We start from the raw sequence: 21,165 nt of genomic DNA on the forward strand, positions 1-21,165 counted from the left end.
AGTAGCTTTGATAAAAGGCTTAAAAGGGAAAAAAACAGAATCTACTAACAAAAATAGCATGTCTATAATATTGAAAGACTTTTAAAAATCATTACCAAAATCATTATCAGTAACCTATGACAGGTAAGGACTTTGAATTATGTATATTTTAAACTCTTGATAAAGTTTCTGATAAAGAGTAAGCATTCAGACGCTGCTTAAGCGCTCTGGACACCTATTCCCTCTCTCTATAATTCACCCATAACTTACCCCTGGTCTTAGAACCTGTGATACTCCTGGACTGCCCCAGTTTATTAAAAATAAAAAATTGGGAATTCATGAACTGTCCCGACTACTTAAAGACAGAATACCCAAGAGTCAGTGGGGTGGTTAATAAATGTGAGAAGACACTCAGCTACACTGAAAAAAAAAAAAAAAAAAGAGAAATCAAGTAACCACAAGATACAACTTCTCATCCATCAGGGAGTCAAAAATTCAAAAAGTCAGGATACTCAATGAAGGAGAATACAAGGACTCTGGCACTGTTACATTCTGTTTTGGGGAATGTAATTTCATGTTACCTTTTTGAAAAGTAAGTTGGTAATGTCCATTTTAAAACATTTAAAGGACAAAGCACATTGCAAGTCTATCCCATAGATACACTTACAAAAAATATACCATGATGTATATTAAACAAGAATGTTTATGGTAACATCACAAAAACAAATAAGGAGGCAGAGGGCAGGGCAAGGGACCTAAATGTCCACCATCAAGAGAATGATTAAATAAGTTGTGGTACATCAATACAGGGGGTACAGCCATTCAAAACAATGCGGCAGTGAAAAAACAAGGTGCAGAACACTGCAGCCCTCTGACAGCATTTTTAAGGGATATAAACATATAGGTGTATGCATGATCTTTTTTTCTTCTTCTGAAAGGACACAGAAGAAAGTTAATAGTAGCTACCTATGAGGAAGCTGGGACAGAGAGAGACAATTTCCCACCTGATAGTTCTACATTATTTAAATTTGCCATTTGTATTACTATGTTTTTTTTAAATTGAAGTGTAGTCAGTTATAATGTGTTAATTTCTGGTGTACAGCATAATGTCTCAGTCATGCATATGTATACATATATTCATTTTCATATTCTTTTTCAGTAAAGATTATTACAAGATATTGAATATAGTTCCCTGTGCTACGTACTACGTTAATGTTAGTAAACAAGTAAATTAGTTATCTTTTAATCAATAATTAAAAATCTGTGGGGATAACATCCAACATAGTAACCTTACAACAAAGCTACCAAGTTGTGGCAAAACACTATGGCTCAGTTTGAATCATATTTTTGGTTACTCTACATAATGGCTGTGTACACAGAGACTACTGGAATGGAGAACTGATCTACGTATCTGTAGCAGAGTCAGATGAGCAGGCAGAGAATTCAGGAAGCAACCATGCATGTTCTCCCTCAGAAAGGCAAGATTACAAGAAATCTAGCCTAGCCTAGAAGGCACTATTCCCAAGCAGGCTTCATTTACAGGGAGTTTCCCTGTTTGAATTTCTATCTGAGCAAGAGACAGCAAGCAAAGCTGAGACTAGAAGGGAACCAATGACACGAACCTAAATCAAAACTCTGTGCACTAACACCCATGAAAACCAAATCTGGGCAATGGCACTCTATAATCCAGAGGCAATACCAATGGAAAAAGGAGAGTGGAAGGGATGCAAAGTAAAATGTTACTTCTCTCTAGTTCTCTGTCTTTTCCTCCTGCTGCTGCACTTGTATCAGACCTACACTAGACTGATGTCAGTGCTGACAAGCTAGACAGTATTTCTAAATAAGAGAACAAAACTCAAATATTTAATATTTCCAATTTTAAGTCTAATTATAAGAATGGTTAAATGGGACACTATAGTGCTTCTTATTGCTAGGTTTGAAGCCACCTTTTATCTTCCTCTCAAATCCTCTAGAAAAAGGGCCCTAACCTTGGATTTATTATCAGTGGAAATAACACAAATGTTAGATGCTAACATAACATAACATAACATAACATAACATAACATAACATAACATAACATAACATAACATAACATAATTCAGGTCCTGTCCACTAAGAAAGTATTGCTTTACTTACAGCCTTAGGAGCCACATATCCACCAGGTGCCATGCCTATCCCTGTGGAGAGTTCAAACAGGTCATTCAGACCACTGCTGACCACAGCAGGAGTAGGTGAAGGAGCGAAGGTTGCAGGCACTGATGATGGGATGAAGGATTGTCCCACCTGCAGGGAAAAAAAGGGAAAGGGGGGCAAGGAGATCAGGAAGAACAGATTAACAGTCCTTAAAATGTTGCCATATATTTCAACAGAATTGACAAATCGGTAAGAACACACCATAATTACAGTACTTTTAGCAGTTAAATTAGTATATTCTTTGTCCTTTTTATCATCATGGCTATTTTTCATCACTGAAAAGATACACACACTCTTCAGAAGTTCTATCAAGAGAGAGTAATCAGTAGGATCAGGAACACAGTGATCCAAGATTTTTTCCATTTGTTTCCAATTTTAGCTTCCATGATTCTGTGCAAAAGGCCTACAAGTACCCTAACGAAGGGGAGGTTTGTCTCTACAGAAAGAAGGAGAAGCATCCAACTTAGACAGCAATTCCACTTCCACGTGGGTCCAGGCAAGTCTTAGTTCCCCATTCAGGCATAAATATCTAGTAGGAAACTCTCCTGTGGGAGATGGATATTCACACCCCGTCACTCACTTACGAGGAGAGTCTCAGTCTGAGTCCAGCTGACTCTCAAGTTCTTTCTAGACGACAGTAGAGAACAAGAGCATTCTCTAGTCAAGATGGCAGGTTCCATTTCCTTTAGCTCTTTCATGCCAGGAAGACAAAGATCTCCGTAGACACCAGAGCGCCAGTCCCTAAAGACACCCCTACACCACATGTGGTGTGTGAGCCCAAAGATTCCAAGTAACCCTACGCTACTCTTCATAGACTGCTCGAGAGGTTCTGGTGAACAGTGCTAGACAGCAGCGGTGGCTGGTCTGAGAATGTGTGCATAGGAAAAGCATCAAACAGGGGCAGCGCATCCCATGGTGGAAAAAACGGATGGCACTTACTGCCGGACTTCCTCCAATGCCCCCGCCAAGGTCACTGCCAAGCTGAAAGAGAGAAAGGAGAGAGAGGAGAGAGAGGTAGAGTTCATTTAGCTAAGTACTAGATGCCCGTACAGAACCTGTAAATTGCTCTACCAAGTTGCTGGGAACACATGCTATTCAACTTAACTCCCAAAGCCTAAAGAAATTCTAGACTACAAAGAAATACATCCTAGGGGAACCAAGTAGGGGAAGTGTTAGTGTGTGGGAGTTTTGAAAAATCTTGGAAAGAATATGGAGCTGGGACATCTCAGGGATGTTTCAGATCCAACCTTTCCACTGGGGTACATAGGCACAAACCTAAACAAGATTTAAAGTGTTGACATGTTCTGAGAAGCTCTATCTCCAAGTAGTAATATTTTGAATATGTTTTATTTTTTTCTTTAAAAGGAAATTTAAGGGGGAAAAATAAAGAAAAGCAAAGAAAAACTAAAATATGCTTTGATCTACAAAACTTGCTGCCCCACTGCGAAAGTGGGAACCAAACCAGTATTGAGCTGCAATTTCAAGCTTCAAAAATTACAGCTGGAACAAGAGTGATTTTTAGTTTAGAACTCTCCAAAGAAAGAAAACAGCTGGGTTAGGAAGATATCCTACCTGGGGAGGAAGTGGGGAGGCATGCAAGCTTTAAATCTCTCACGGTCGATACAACTAAGGAGAAGCGCTGTGATTTATCTGGAGGGGATCGTTTAAAAGGAAGCTAATAACTCTTGGAGAATTAGACTAACTTAATTAGCTAGGTGACAGGAAAATAATTTCACATGGCCTTAGTCTTGCCTTTTTTCCCTTAGGGCTCTGATATAATTCACCCTGAAGTCCATGACAAAAGCATTAAAGAAGAACTGAAGCTGAAAATAGCTAGCATGGAGAAACATAAAACACACACACAACTAACTGAGCGATTTAAAAAGCAAACACCACTTTTTTGTGCTACAATTTCACACTGCCTCTTCCCTAGTTCTCACTGTGCATCTAAAAATCCTCTCTGAATCACCAGGTGCCTTGTCTGCTCTACAGAACACTATATCCTTTATTGTTATTTAGTGGTGGAAACTTGGAGATCTATGTGCTGTGGTTGTGTTAAAAAACAAAACTGTATTTGTCTTCAGGATTTGAGAAAGAGGATTTATTATCATCTCAATGAACAGATATATGAAACTGGATGCCAAGTTCTAAAAAATAATAGATACGGAAAAATAATAGGATATGTGACAAAATTCTGTTACCACTGTGACTGAAGAAAAAAAAAACCCATGCAGGTGCTTCATAACTGGCGTGAAGAAGCATGCTCTGCTGCACTAAGCTACAGAGCACTCCAAACCTCAAAGAGCCAACATTTCCAGAATCTGGTTCCTGAAGATTATTTAATGGTTGGACATGGGACGAAAAATCACAGGCAAAGACAGATAAAAAGGTTTTCACAACTAAGAATTCCAATCACTGGAAAGTATGACAGCAAACAGAAAAGATACATCTGTTTTCTCTCTGGTTCTAGAAGAGCACACATCTGCAGTATGACATCTGAAAAGAATGAGATTCTTTTCATTCAAACGCACACATACATAACGTTTGCTGGATACAAGGCATTACAGGGAGTGTAAAGATGCCAGGTCATGATGGGGACATATAGATGAGTGAGACCCAGGCTTTGCAAACTGGCAGAAAAAAAATAAAACATGAATGCAAAACTATACAGAATATACTAAGGCAAAAAAGCAAAGTTTTGAAGGGAAGAGTCTCCTTTTGGCTGAAGGATGAATGAAAAGAAGCCTCAAAGACGGAGGTGGTAGTGTGAGATTATAAAAAGTAAAAATGGGGGAGGGTATTTCTTAAATAGCATGAACAAAGGATGAAAAAGCAGGAATAAAAGATGATCAAGAAGAATGAGTAGTCCACTTAGACTGGAGCACAGGGTAGATATGTGTAAAAAAAAATCATAGAAAATTTGCAAAGGAAAACTGGTTATGGTGGTCTTTAGTTTTCAATTTCTCCTCCATAAAAGCCTAGAGGTTTCTTAGAGTAAGATTCAAACTTTTAAAGAGTACTAATAACTATTTCAGTTGTGTTTCAATAACTGTGGTTTTCAACCTTAGATACACAATGGAATCAACCACCTGTGTGTGTATGGGGGGCTAGGGGGAGGAATTTTTAAAAATACTGATGCCTAAGCCTCAATCCCAATGATAGCGGTTTAATTGTTCTGGGGTGTAATCTGGGCATCAGAATTTTAACAAGCTCCTCTAACGATTCTAATGTATAAACAAGGTTGAAAACCACTGCCTTAGAGATTTAACTATTATTTGGAATCAGACAAGATTTATCTGTTCAGAAATGACTTTGGAGCTAAATCCTGAATTAAAAAGGTAGCTAGAACTCGAGCAGAAAGAAGAACCCTTTCTAGAGAAGGGAATGATGCAACATGTCTTATTTGTCCTAATGTGTGATCTGGTTTTATGACTTTCTGATGGGCTTACACATTCTCCCCTCAACCATCCTCTTCCCTTCTGGCCTGTCTTACAACCCAAGCTTGAAAGAGATGGAATTCTTAATGGACCTAGTTGGCACTCAATGGTGAGAAAGAAAAAACAAAAACAGCAGTATCATCAAACATGCTAACTTCAATAAAAGGCATTGAGAAAAGTCACTCACTGATGGTGCTATTTCCAAAAGAAACAAAGCCCAAGTATAGTCTTTACTTTCTTAGATTTCATTCTTATTATCTTTGAGTTTTATATGAATGTTATCATAGCTGGACAAGACCTAAATGTACTCCTCCCAACCCCACCATGCTGCCTGTCAATTTTATTCAAAACCATGTAAGAGAAACTGAAAAGCAATCTGCATACTCCTTTGTTATGTTCAGCTGATCAGATACAACTCAGCTGCAACCCAGATTCAAGAACTCTGATCTTAGAGAGATAGGATCCAAAGGGTATTAGAGACACACAGCCAGAAATATAAAGGTTCACCTAACTGTGCTATGTCCAGAGAGCAAAAGGAAAGGACAATTTCGATGTTTTCTAACTAACAAGACTATAGCTTATTCAGACTTTATTTAGCAGCTTTCCTTTTGACCAAAAAGTTTCTAAGGGAGGTTATCATGTTCCTCTCCAAAAATATGACAGAGGTGACCGCACAGTGATGGGCAAAAGTAACTAACAGGGAGATGTCAGCAAGGATGGGAGCCAATTACCCAGTGAGTGGCCTCTCCTATCTACAGGATGAGCAGGATAATGCACATATTAATCAAGGGGAAAAACAAAAGGCTAGAAAACCAAACAAAACACAGGAAAGTTGTCGTGTTGGCCTGAACCAGCCATTACTCACTTCAGCTCAGTTGCTGATATTATCTGGAGTCAGACAAGATTCATCTGTTTGGTAATAGTAATCTCCACGGAGGAAGTAATGTCAACTACAGGCTGACTAAATCAGGATACAGGAAGATGAAGGAGAGGTGCCAATTTCAGGAAAAGAGTATTTCAAATGTTGGAAACTGAGCAGAATTTTCCTAAAAGTCCATAGTTGATACCTAAGTCCAAAACTTCTGCTGGTGGTACAGTTCCCCAGCCCTCAGTCTGAATCACATTAAATGGCACTGAGAGTAACACTAACATTTGGCTACTGCCAAAGAGTGGCTGCTTTACCATGCCTGAAATCGTGCTGAAATAGGCTCAATTCATGCTGAACTGCATAACTATGTGTCGCTGCGCTGTTCATTCAGTAACTGGATAGAAAGCGGTGATTTCACGGTGACTTATTTTAACTTATGGCTGAAGGAATGTCAGCATGGCGACATGAGCTCTGCAGCAGAACCAGGCGGAGTCAAGTCTGAGCTGAATCTGCATACAGCTCTAGTTCAGCTACCAAAAGATACCAAAGGAAACACCCTCACCCTATGGCAATATGCTACAAAAGCAGAGTACAGAGAAAGAACTCAAGACTGAGGTTCAGTAAGGAAGTAAGTCTGCCTGACTCCAACAAAAGGAAAAAAGTCTTTTATAAAAGAACATCAACTAAGATGGCCACCAAGTGGACCAAAAAACAAAAACAAAAACAAAACCCCACCAATGTGCACAATGACTGATCGGGGTTAGCCCCTTTGAGGTCCATCTGAGCAGGCTAAAGTAGACCTATCTGCTTCTAAAACTGCGGGGCTGTCTGTCTGTGTATCTGAAGACATTCTCTTAATTAGAGGTGTAGATCTTAAGCTCAGACATTTCTTTGCTTCTGTCTAGAATTATTACCTCTTTTATTTGACACTTTCAGAACTGATTTAATTGAAGGGAGTCTAAGGAATGCTTCAGGTCATACAGCTTACCCATAGCTCTGCTATTCAGGAGTCAAAACAGAATGACGCAAAAATAGTACACAATGACTTCCACCACAGACAAAACTTACGCAAAAATCCTATTGGTATCAAAAACATCAACCTGTGTTTTTCCTATTAGTTTTTGATTTTAGAAGACACATATCATCTCCTAGGGGAAGGTATGGTTTTCAGCTGTTAGCCTGCAAATTTTAATTCCATCTTCAAAAAGCTATTTAGAAAACCACCATAAAACATATAATTAATCAAAATGGTGAAAAGAATCTGTAACCATGCAGAAGCTATCAGACAAATTCATGGCTGAGAACCAACTTGATGTGGAGTACCATAAAGAGTGGAGATCACGCAAAATCATCAAAAGACTCTGTAACTGGAAGGAAAAAAAGTCTTACATCAACAGAAAAGTAGGGAGATGTATAGATTACTTCCTGAGATGGGACAGTAACAGAATGCGACAAAAAGTCCTTAGAACGGTCTCAGGCCTCAGCGTCCACTACTGGTCTCTTAGGTCAGATATAACTCAATGTTGAATATAGTAAAAAAATCACAGGAGAAGCTCTGCATCCTGTCTCATTTTCCCTTGCAGTAATTACTACCTGACTTTGTATTTGTCATCTGTCTCCCCGCCACAAGAATGTGAGCTCGTAGGAACTCGACACAACTATATTCCCAGGACACAGAACAGAGTCTGACACAGGATATGCACTCAACTCAAATATTTATTGAGTGAATGAATGTTCCACTAACCATATAAGCAGCTACCTATAACAATATTATTTATTGGGAAGACAATTTTGAAATGAATCATTTTATTGCTGAAAATTATCACAATGTGGACAGAAGGCTGACAAAATTGTTTCACCAACTGGCCTAGAGGACCACATCTGCATCAACACCGCCAACACATACGGACAGAACCAATTAGGGGAAAAACTGACCCCACCTGCTCCATCCCCACTCCAAGGCCAAAGTCCTTTCCAGAGAGGAAATGCATAGTCTCAGCAGTTTTGACAGCCAGTTTTCAGCAGAAGAGTGCCCTGTGTATCATTTGTTTGCCTTGAAAGTACTTGTGCTTTCTATCACAGCTCACCCACAAATGATGGGAGCACAGGATTTTGTGACTCTGCTTAACAGAGGGTAAGGTCAAGCAATCTTGTTCTTTGTGCTGCAAGACAGAAGTATAAACTTACCTAGTTCCTCTCCTCATGAATGAATACACTTATACAGTCTTTCTCAAAACTTCAAGGGCCTCCTAGTGGTACGTTAGCCCAAATTCATACACACAGGGCACCTGGGAGGTACAGCGTGGAGAGCCTAGGGTAAACAAGCTTTGTGTTTTATCTTCAACATTGAGCACTTCTACATTCTAAGCCTTAGTGCATCAGTGTGTTTACATTCCTTACCATCAAGTAAGACCGACACTGCAAGATGATGAACCAAGTTTATCCTGCAGCTTCAAATGCACCCTGCACTCTGCTGTGTACCCGAGAGACATGTACCCCAGTCTGAGAAGGACCAAAGGTAAGTGAGACTGGACTCTGTTCTGGAAGATGACAATAACAAACAAACTGGAGGAATCACAGGACAGTGGAAAGTATAGAAATCCTGAAGTTTTGAAGAAGTCCTGGGTTCGAATCCTGTCTAAGACTGACTTGCTGTACAACCTTCAGTTTTCCGTAAAATGAAATCCACTACCAATTACCTTGCAGACATACTCTGAGGATTAGAAATCATAAAAAGTTTTAGTGCAGACTCTGGTACAGAAATAGGTACCCAGTATTTGGTAATTATTCCCAAAACTGCCCAAGGCCAGCTTTGACTAAATCTAGGCATAGATAAATACATAGTTGGTTACTTAAAGCCACAATGAAGAATTCACCAGGCAAAACTGGGCTACAGTTCACACAGATCTCTCCACACCACCAATTCTAACACTAAGCCCTTAAATCACAGCAAATCTTTTCCAGAGGAAGAGATACAAAGGTGCAAAACTAGTACATACAATGGATTTCCCATGGGCTAAAAAACCTCAGTCATCACTAGAACAGTTCGGGGGGAGAGTACAGCTCAAGTGGTAGAGCGCATGCTTAGCATGCATGAGGTTCTGGGTTCAATCCCCAGTACCTCTTCTAGGAATAAATAAAAAAACAAACCTAATTACCTCTCCCCACCAAAAAAAAAAAAAAAAAAAAAAAAAGGAAAATAGTTCATTACTTAAAATATCTGAAAGGTAAAAAAATCAGTAAGAAACAGGGTGGGAGGTTCAGACAAACATACACTGGAGTCAAGAAAAGGCAGTTTCTTTTCTATTCTACTCCATTCTAGCTGGGTATACTGAGGCTACACTTCTCTAGCAGGAAACCCTTCATCAGCGTGGAGAAAGGGCACTCCGGATAATGCTTCCTTTCCATTTTGACACACAATAGCACCATTTTTCTAAACAGAATAATGCATGGCACCTTGGATGAACAAAAGGCCATAATTTAGCCAAAGTCTCTGCTGACAGTCTGAAAGCAATGGGAACAAGTAACTGAGATTCGACTACTATGTTATCCTTATTTAGCACATGGTGTATCTTTATAACATGTATGCAAGAGTTACACACATGGGCGCCAGGTCACCTCCCACACTACACTAAACCAGAAAGATCTGCACTGTCAGCAAAGTCACACTACCCAGAATGAGCAGTTTCTTAGATTTGGCATCAGAGGCATCAAAAGACATACACGCAGCTTCTAAAGCTAAGAAACAAAACACCCACATAACTACTTTTGTTAAGTCTATATTTAAATAGTACGCTATCATGCTCTACGTGTAGAACAGATCAACCATGTAAGTTTCACTACCTGAATTCACTCCACATCAAGGTGACAATGAAGTTTATACTAATAGAAGGAGGGAACTGTGTTCCAGCAGAGGAGAAGATGCTAAAGAGCTAGAAAAAACTAAGGAGGAAACTGAAGTGTATGTAGGAAATTCATTTTGATTTGAGTATTGTGATGAAGAAACATTCCATTTTTAGCATCTGAAGCTCTGCCTACAACAGTGATTTCCAAGGATGCCTGCCTCAAAAAACAAAAACACACACAAGAAAAATAGGAATCACCTAGGAGGAATGTGTGTGCCTGCACACGTGTTTTCTTTATATTACAGCAATACACTCACCTCACTCTCTTTGGTTTAAAAGCCAGAGTTTATATGCGTCACTATTATTGATGGAAAAAGCCTTCAGGCAGGTTGTGGTAAATAATAATGAAGAAGTAAACTGGTATTTCCTGAATGACAATTCTAGAAAAGTCACAATTCACTAAATCTCAAAATTTCACAACCGTGATAATGAAAGAATAATATCTTCTAGAGAATATCAACTTTTAAGACAGAAGAAAAGAAAATTGGGTAGACAATCCAAAATATAAAACAATTTTTAGTCTCCAATTATGGAATGTGAGCAAGGGTAAAAAGAACCCTTGGGAACGAGCAACTTTATCTAAATTGGTCAAATTCAACTCCTGGCCAATTTCTGACAGGCTGGATCATCTAACAGCAAATCACAACAGGAAAATGTCCTGGGGGCAGAGCGGGGAGCACAGGGCAGCAGAACAAAGGTAAAGTCAGAGAGGTCTGTTTTGTAGGAGGTGCCAAAGAGGCTCCCCAGAATGTAATTCTTCTGTGGAAATCACTGCCTTGGCTTAGAGATCAATTTTTTAACCTCTCTACCTAACTCCCATTTGGAACTTCATTTGGCTCAATATTCTCAACCTTCACTGCAAAATTAAAACAACCTGGCTGTCTCCTAAAGAATACCAATATCCAACTCCTGCCTCCCAGAAATTCTGTTTAATTGTTCTAGGGTTGGGCCCAAATATTGACTGTGTGTTGTGTGTGTGTCTGTGTGTGTATTATGCAGCTAGAGCCAAGAACCACAAAGCTTGAACTAAAAGGTGAGTAGCTGCCATGCTTCCCTGGCAGCACTCCAGTGACCTCTATGGGTAAGGTTCTGTTCCAATGATACAAGTAGCAGAAACCTTGCTGACAGCCTTTCTGAGATGAACGCTGAGGTAACTGGGTGCTGCCTGCCAGACAACCCCACAGCTCTAATCCAGGCCATATTTTAAGTGGGGGTCTGGACCAAATTCTACCACTCCTGGCAACATTCTTCTTCTTAGAGAGTAAAAGACAGATCTTTAACAAAATAATTTCAACAGTTTCTTGCTCTCCTTCAACTTGAGGCAGAGGAGGAGCCCTCTGTCTTTCCAGGAGTGGGTTTGCTACTGGCAAGAGAAAAAGGCATCTGGGTTTACCAACAGCTATAGCTGAACCACCAAAGTGAAGTGGTTCACAATGATCACAGACAGTCTGTCTTCACTATGAAAAATACAAAATACGGCCCACAGCCCTGGCTGTCTGTTAGAAATGCAGTTTCCTAGGTCTCAACCCAGACCAACAGGGCTCTGTCCTGGACAGTACCTCCAGTTGACCTACATGCACATTAATTTGAGAAGCGTTGCTGGGAAGGCAAGGACTCACTCAAGAAGTGGCACTATCTATGCAGATTAAGTGAAAACTTTGAGAACTACTTTCCTCGTTAAACTAGATAATTTATGCAAGAAGAGTAAAAGCATTTTTCAAATGGCATAGTCTCCTGCTGCCTTAGAAACTCGTCTTCCTTAGGCCTCTTCCTTGTGATGTTCTCTTAAAAGGAATCTTGGTTCTCTGAGTGAATATATATTTAACTACACAGATCCAAAATAAAAAGAAGGGCTTTTACTCCTCATTATGATTTCTGGGATATATTTATTTTGCAGAATAAGTTGAAGAAAACTTCACGTAAAAACTTTCTGGGGCTACAACACCAAGCATACCATCTTTAATTCCAAAGTCAGAAAAAGCTAAACTTTAGGGTTACAAAGGAACATTATTAAGCCTGCATAGCAAAGGCTGTATAATACTCAGAAATCCAATTATAAAAACAACTTACTCTCCACCCCAAAAAGAGCATCCTTCACAAAAATAGAAAAAGAAAAAAGGCCCATGTGTGACTTTGGCTACTACAATCTAAGCAAGTTCTAACAGTTTTTCTATCTGATGTGATACTAACAGAATTCTAACAGATGACTGGATTAGCTGTGTGAAATATACGGAGAAAACTCACTGGTGTTAAGGGCCAGCAAGAGCGAATACACAGCCAAACGGAAATAACATGTCTCTTTCCTTCCCTGCTAAAGTGGGTCAAGAAGCAGGAGCACAGAATCCTGAGCCAGGCAACATCAAAATATAGAGCCTCTTTCTTCCTCCATCTTTCAAACTTAATTTGTCATTCTTAGGTCCAGTGTCACAAGCCACTAGGGACAAAAGCAGTGCTGTTAAGGCATAACCTTGAGGAGGATGTAACATTTAACTTGTGGTTCATGCATCAACAGAACAGGAAGAGCTATTTCAGTGTTTATAAGGGATTTCTGAGAGTATCCATGAATATTTCAATATTCATTTGTCAGTCTCCTGAGTCTATAAAGGAGAGGCTATACAGCAATGCAGAATGATCCTATGAGGAAGCTATTCAGTCAACTCTAAACATTAAAGATATGAACATGAAAAGCAAATGTTTATATTCCCAAGAAAGACAAAAGGAGTGGTCACTTGTGTCACCATAAGCTGGAGTCCGGAGCTTGGTCAGTGCACAAACTCTGGAAGCAGCGACTTCCATTAGTAAAATGCACAACCCACAGAGATAGACTGTAACTCTATTATTTCCTTATACTCTCTGTCAGCCAAAAGTAAATGTACCTGTACTGGCTGGCATACATCCCAGACATAATACTGCTCGTAAGTAGATGAGAAAATGCCTGTGTATGGAGCAGAAAGTAAGGTTGTTTTGCTTATGCAATCTCTGAGAACATATATTTTCCTGTCTATGGCATCTGCCTTCCAATTTCTGATGTTGGGAAATAAATCAGTTTGTTGGGCATATTTATAGTCAGCGGGTTGACAAACATCTTATTTGCAAGTGTCCAGCTAAAAAAGCCCCTCTAATTCCACCACAGTTAAGTATCTAATTTGCAGGGAGCCATGTGATGAGACCTGTTATTTTCTGGCCTTCTCTATACAGAGAGGTCATCCTTAACATTTCTCATTTATCTTGCACAGCAACAGTAACTAAGTCTGGTTTCCATTGGTGGCACATATTCACAGATTCTTTGGAATTTGGAGCCTTTTAGTATTAGAATCCTGGAAGCTAATTAAATTGGAAGTATGACAGGGTGGAGTGGGGGATGTGGATGGAGAAGGGCAAAAAAGAAACAACCAAGAAGTCCCTTCCAACTGTACGATACTTTTTTTTTTTTTAAACACAAATGGCTCAAATGGCAGCTTCAGAACCTTTCAGAATTAGACAAGGCATAAGCCAATAAAATATAAAAAAGGCAAAAGTTTGAAAGCCTCAAAATAGGATGATCACTATGAGGTCATTTAAATGATGTTCAGGTCAAAAGGGGAATCACAGGGGCTATCCAGAGTTAAGCAGCAGGAGCAGTACTAAGCTCTGGAAAGGCGACAGGGTAGTTAAACATAGAAGTTCTATTTAGAGGCAGGACAACAAAATAATCCTGTACACTTGCAGACATACCCCACACCAACGATGAACTCTATCAATTAATCCTCTAGAGACAAAGAGTCCTGTTCTTTACTGCTCTGCTTGTCAAGGAAAGGTCTAGTTCTAAAATGCTGAATAATTTAAAGTTCTTCAGCATATTAAGAATTAAAAATAACCCCCCAAATTTTTAAAATAAAAAGAATTTAAAATAGCCAAAAGAAAGAAGAAAGATGCTTACCAGACTGTCTAGTCCTCCTCCCAAGAGGTCAACTGCTCCCATCTGCATGGAGGATACCTGTGGCACATTGACTGGGGGCCCAAGGTCAAGGTTTAAAAGATCCCCCAGAAGGTCACCTTGAGAGGGGATAACCTGAGGCTGTTCCAGGTTGGTGGCAGTGGTGGTGCCAACAGGGCTGTCACCCGCATCAGTGCTGCAAGACATACAAAGAAGGGAAAAGAGAAAAGTCAGTTTTACTGGGGACATAGTAACAAGGCAACAAGTAAAAGTCAGATATACAAAATACAGGAGGGAAAAACTCTCATAATCATTTGTTGATATACATGAAGAGATGACAGCAATTCTTGTTTTTTTTAAAAATCAAAACACAGTTGCTAAAATGAAAATAAATGTATACTACAGCAAACTCATCAGTCAACTTTAATTGAGCACCTACTCTATAAACGAGCACTGTAATGATAACTCTGGGGAAATATTTTTTTAAAAAAGGAAATGTATTTCCTGTCCTCAAATAATTTACACTCAAAAAACCAAAACCAAACCAAACAAACCCAAACAAACCCCCCAAATCAGCAATCACAAAATGATTGAAAAGCAGTCACTGTGTAGCAGCAAAACCATGTACTGTGTCCACACGATAGCAGGATACAGACTAGCAGCAAACACAACCAGGTGGGGCTGATTCCAAAAGCTCCTGAGAATGCTTTTATGGCTAGATTTTGAAGGACAGAATAGTTATTATGAGCAACTACCAGGGAGAGACCTTCCAAAAAGGAAGGAGGAATAGTTTGTGCAAAGGCACAGAAATGAACAATTTGACTTTAGGGGCGGTGAAAAAATTTTATTTGCTGGAGCAGAGACTGGAATTGGTAAGATTTGGGGGAAGAGAAGATGAGGGAAATACAACTGTGAAAACCACTCTGGAGAGTTAATTTTTATATAATAAGCAATGCAGAATCACTTTTATTTGTTGAACAAAGAACTAAAAACATTAGAGGAACATTACTCTAGCAGCTGTGTGTACAAGGGACTGAAGCTGGGAGAATGGACATGAAGATCAGCTAAGAGTAATTTAAACTGCTACTGCCACCACAGGATAAAAATAAAAAGGAAGTGGTGAGTTCAAGAGATGTTAAAAGGACTAGGCAGGGGAAAAAGATCTTAACAGATGGTGCTGGATCAACTGTATAGCTAAGTGGGAGAAAAAATGCGCCTTGACTCCTACACCTCACAATACAAACAAAAATTAGAGATAAATCAGACATAAATGTAAAGGGGAAAACCTAAGAGTATTTCAATGACCCTGGAGTACACAAAAGCTTCTACAAAAAGCACTAACCATAAAAGAAGGAAAAATGCTGAATTGGATTTCACTAAAATTAAGAACATCTCTTCTTCAAATGACACTTTTAAGAGAGAGTGAGAGATGGTATTCTCCACAGACTGGGAAAAGATATTTGCAATACATACATCTGACAAAGGACTTGTATCCAAATTATATAAAGAATTCTTATAAATCTTTTCATCATTATATAAAGAATTCCTACAAAGACTCATTAAAAAATAAGGAAAAGATCAGGCATGACACAAAAGAGGATATGCTAGGATTCTATAAACATCAAGACATACTTACAGCTCTTCTCATCAGGAAAATGCAAATTAAAACCATGAGATACCACTACACATCCACCAGAATGGCTAAAATTAAAATGACTGACAATATCAAGTGATGCTAAGGGTATGGATCACCTAGGACTCTTATACAATTCTAGAAGGAGTGAGCATTGGTACAATCACTTGGGAAAACTGGCAGTATCTCTTATAGCTAAATAACATCTATTCTATTACCTAGCAATTCCACTCCTAAGTACATACATAAGAGAAATGAGTATATAAGTCTACCAAAAGACATATACAGGAATATTCATAGCAGCTTTATCCGTAAGAGTCCCAAACTTGAAACAACCCAAAGGCATATCAATAGAAGATACAAATAAACTGCGGCATATTTAGGCAATGGGATTCTATGTACCAATAAATAGGAATACACAACTGATAACACGACATTAGATTAGTCTCAAAGACATTGTGTTGTGAAAAAAGCCAAGACACAGAGAGTAAATACTGTATCGTTCTATTTATATGATGTTTAAGAACAGGCAAAATTAATCTATAGTGACAGAAATCAAAACAGTGGTTATCTCTGGAGGGTGGATATAACAGAAAAGGGCATGAGGAATCTTCTGGGGTGCTTGAGAAATACCCGACATCTGACCAGGGTGGTGGTTATATGAGCGTATACATATGTAAAAATCTATTGAGCCAAATACTAAAGATTAGTGCACTCAGATTAGTATAAGTGGTATATTAATTTAAAAAGTGGAAAAAAAAAAACCAACAAACTCACAAAGAAAATTTCAGGCTCAGATGGCTTCACTGTGAATTATTCCAAACTTTTTTTAAAAAAAGTAAAAACCAACCTTAGATAAATCTTGGGCAAGTGACAACTTCTCTGAGACAAAACTTCCTCAAAATGGTAACAAAACATAGTTCTGTTCTATTTTACGGAAGATCAAATGAAAACATGGTGTAAACGGTAAAGTCTTATAATGTATCAGTGGTAACTGTGTTTCGTAGATAAACTCCCTAAGGGAATAGAGAAGGTTCAGAATGAGCCTTGTAATACATCTGGAGAAAAAAATGAACACAGAACTGCAAAGATTAAAGAGAGAAAAACAACCTAAGAAAGATGACTTAGGAGGAAAAAGTGTCAAGGAAGCCAAGAAGAGAAGAATCTGGACTGGGAAGAATGGGTACAAATAAAGACAAAAATTAGTAAGTCAAAAGGAGAAGCAGTTTTATACACATCTAGCAAAAAATGTACCAAAATATATGAAATCTCCAATAAAGGGTATTACTTGCACATGGAAATTCTATTATCTTTTTTTTAGCGGCGGGGAATAGAGAGAGATTGATTGATTTAATGGAGGCCCTCGAGCATGCCTAGCGTGTGCTCTACCACTGACCTATACCTGCCCCCTGAAATTCTATCATCTTATGTACCATTTGAGAAATATGACAGAAAACATGGACTTATCAGCACCTCTAAATAAAAGGCAGAGTTTAGGTAACAGTGTGCATACTTTCCTTCACTTTAATAGAAAAGGAAGAGTATTATGAGAAGATATAAGTGAGTTAGATGAAAAATAAATGACCCTATAGTTTCTACAAGTTAAGAATACGTTAAATCATTATTATGCATTTTTGTCTAAATGAAAAAGACAAGAGAACTAACAGGAAAATGTTTCCCATTGTGAGCGCATGGGAAATAACTGCATAAGATTGTCATCAAAGCAGTATTTTTAAAAGGTGAAATTTTTCCAAGCTAGACAACTATTTACCGTCTCACCCTCCACAGAGCAGCTCACAAGTAATTACACTAAGCAATACCAAACTAAAAAGCACTTCTTCCTTTCCCAAGCGATTTTAAAAGAACTTGTGTTAAGCATTTTTAAACGGTTTTACGCTGTTGCTGTATTTCACATCACGGGCATATCACTTATTAAGCTTACGCTGCCAAAGAGAGCTAGGTAACGTCAGTACTCTTACAGACATGCCACTTGCAGCAACTTTTCAATCATACTCATTTCAAAGTGGATTTTTCTGCATTTGTTTCCTTTAAAAACACAAAACAAGTACAAATGGACAAGAAGGTTATCCACAAAGGAACCATGTAAGGAATTGTGAAGGTAACAAATTAAGGCTATTAATCAGATAAAGACTTTGCCTAAGAGACTGTGTTTCTTTTTACATAGTTTAAATATTGGTTCTTTCTAGAGTTGTTTTTGTTTGTTGATTTGTTTCACTTTCCCCGTCCATTTGACGACTAAAGTTATATCAGGAGAAAGGTAATTTAAATGGCATGTAAATATGGTTACAGAGGCAAGTTATAACAGAAAATTCGTATCTATTTATCAAAACTTGAAGCACAGGCTGGGAGATGTACTTAGAAGTTCAATGGTCGTATCTAAAGAATGTTAAATATGCCTGTCAACAAGGAACACACCCTATAACGAGGCCTGATCCTTATCCACAAGTTTCCTTTGGGTGAAAAATCATAGCAACTACTCAATTATAAGCTAATGAAAGATTAAGAATCATTTTCTTGGGTATTTCTTTTTGTTTATCTGTGCTTACAGTCTGTTAAAATAGAGCCCAAAATGTTGACCACACTAGTTTGTAAAGTGATAAATCCTATACTCTGGCTACTCATGAACCACTTAAGCAGCAATATACATTAGACAATGGTACGATACACTCATTAACGATCAAAGTACAATTACTCTAACCACTCAGGGATCAAATTCTACTTAGAATTAACATTTATTATAAGCAATAAAAGAAGGAGATTCAGAAAAGATTTCAAGATACCCATTATAAGAGTTTATAAGAGTACTGCTCCTCCCAAATTAAAATTTTAAAGTATCTAAAAAGCAAGAGTTCCATGTTACCTAAGTGCCTGTTTCAAAGCAGCATTTCCTTACTGAAACGGATCAATTTAATTTGGTAAAAAAGGTACAGGTAACTGAAAAACTATGTCTACACAGAATCTAGGCTGCTTTTATAAAACAATCCTGCAAATATTATTTCATTAACGCTTTACAGCATAAGGAAAGGAATGTCAGCTAATTTTAACCATAAGCTTTAACCAAAGTTACTGTAAAGGATGAAGACAGCTAAATGTATATGTGGGCACACCCTGCTCTACTGCACTTCACAGGTACTGCAGCCTCAACAAATTCAAAATTTGTGGCAACCCTGCATTGTCAGATGATGGTTAGAATTTTCTTTTGCAATACAGTATTTTTTAATTAAAGTATGTACATTTTTTTAAAGACATAATGCTATTGCACACTTAACAGACTACAGTCTAGTGTAGACATAACTTTTATGCGCACTGAGAAACAATGACAACAAAAACAGCGTGGCTTGCTTTACTATGGTGGTCTGGAACCAAACCTGCACAAGCTTTTAACCAAGTTTTCAACTCTGGGAAAACTTGTAGCCTCATTTTTTGGGAGACTTAAGCAACTTTCAAACTTTATCCATTTAGAAAGTCTTTGCAACAACTTTCTAAAGGCATAATCTTACCTACTCTAAGATTAGAATACAGAGGGGCCTTTGTCTTGTGATCTGTGTGTGGTCACTGGTATACAGACGAAGTCCCCAGTGCAGTATACCAGATTTGCAAAATGCACAGCAACTTCTTTCTAGGCTCTAAAAGCTTGAGGAGGAACAATTCTGTTTAAACAGAGTCACTTCTCACTCAAACCTAGTTCACCTGCTTACCTCCCATGATGTATTGGCAAGTGTTTGCGGTGGATCCCATGACTTCCTTCCACAAAAGCGTTGGGAGGCTTATGGTACACTGAGGCCAAAGAACCAATGTGGCAGATGAGCTCATCCAGCAGAGTTGGCTCAATAAGATCTGTCTCCTCAGAGATCAGTGGCTTCTCAGACAAGACTACTTCTTTGGCTGTGACAGGGTCGGTTGAGAGGAGGCGCCAATAAATATAGCCCCGGTCTCGAAGGTCAGGATTATCAGAATCCTAATGAAAAGGCAAAGGCAAGAAGTTTTAAATGTAACTTTTCTGCATATAGAAACCCAAACTGCTGGATTTATTATCCAGGCAATGCTGTAGTGATTTATCAGAGTTGGCTGTTAAGATATTTATACTCAATATATTGTTAATACAGTCATAATTCTGTAATCTCTAATGTTTCAAAGAATTTAAATATAAATTGAGATGAGTTAGTTCTAAGACTCAAATTCAAAAGGAAGTTGGGAAAAGGAAAATAAAGTTTAACCCAGTAAAAATTAACTGCTTGAGATGGCCTTGGGACACAAAAATAATGTTTTTAACTGCTGTAAATATTAGCAGGATTATTCATGAAACACATCTTACATATATTTCACCCATACCTGCTTTCTTCATTCAAATATTTATTAAGTATCTCCTATGGAGACACTTGCTAGGCCCTGGAAATAAAGACATAACACACAGTGCCTGATTTTAATGACCTCAAAGAGTATTAATTATTATAATATAGTACAAGACTTACTAGTATCTAAGTAGTAAAAAAACTGTTCAAGAGAGCACATAACTAAGTGCTTCCAAAAGGGGTGACACTTGAATGTAGTGTCCTTTTTTGTGTGTGTGGCAGTAAAAATAATTTTATACATGACCACAGCTAAATTTATCACCAACACATCACAGTTTAGAAACGTGTAATATAAAAATAAGTCCCTCTGGTCATCCAACCCTTCCCCACCTTAGCTCCCCAGCCCCAAAACAGCGTGGTATATACCTTACCAGGGCACTCCTATACATACATATATTAATATTTTATACAAAGCCAGCTTCGTATTATATATACTGCTCTGCAAGTTGCTTTCCCTATCAGCACATACAGCTGCCATTTCCACTTTACATGCAGCACTGTATCATTATTACTAGTGTCCTACTGATGGACAATAGATTGTTACCTCTTTCTCCCTCCTCCTTTCTATTTATTTTTGTGATCATTACAAAATAGCAATGAATATGCCGGTATCTACCTCTCAGAGTTTGTCTATACGGTGGCATTTATGCATGAATTGTTCCAGAGGTATCATGTTATTAAAGGCAACAATCAGTCCCATTTCAATTTCTGTATTTGAAACACACAAAAATATTTTCTTTAAACTAGGCCAATTTGAGGGTTTCTGAATGAGTTTTTAATGTAAGCAGATGAACTGGTTCATGATTTAGCCATTTAAGGAACTTCATTCAGCTCAATACCAGCAGTGATCCTAATGGTTT

The 21,165-nt window shown here is 38.3% G+C and overlaps 1 protein-coding gene across 3 annotated transcripts in view; it reads right to left on the bottom strand.

Moving 5' to 3' along the window:
- The window catches only part of AP2B1 (adaptor related protein complex 2 subunit beta 1), a 140,632-nt gene that overhangs the window by 37,669 nt on the left and 81,798 nt on the right, over nt 1–21,165 (bottom strand). For 2 of the 3 annotated variants that reach the window (XM_064495032.1, XM_010990510.3), the window contains exons 13-16: nt 19,652–19,911; nt 14,303–14,495; nt 3,113–3,154; nt 2,117–2,263 (exon numbers count right to left, since the gene is read on the bottom strand). In XM_064495032.1, coding sequence (XP_064351102.1) covers nt 2,117–2,263; nt 3,113–3,154; nt 14,303–14,495; nt 19,652–19,911 — 642 coding nt within the window. The remainder of the gene's footprint in view (nt 1–2,116; nt 2,264–3,112; nt 3,155–14,302; nt 14,496–19,651; nt 19,912–21,165) is intronic. The other variant, XM_010990511.3, reaches the window with a different exon arrangement.

This window comes from Camelus dromedarius, chromosome 16 (assembly GCF_036321535.1).
Source record: "Camelus dromedarius isolate mCamDro1 chromosome 16, mCamDro1.pat, whole genome shotgun sequence".
Classification (NCBI taxonomy): Eukaryota; Metazoa; Chordata; class Mammalia; order Artiodactyla; family Camelidae; genus Camelus; species Camelus dromedarius.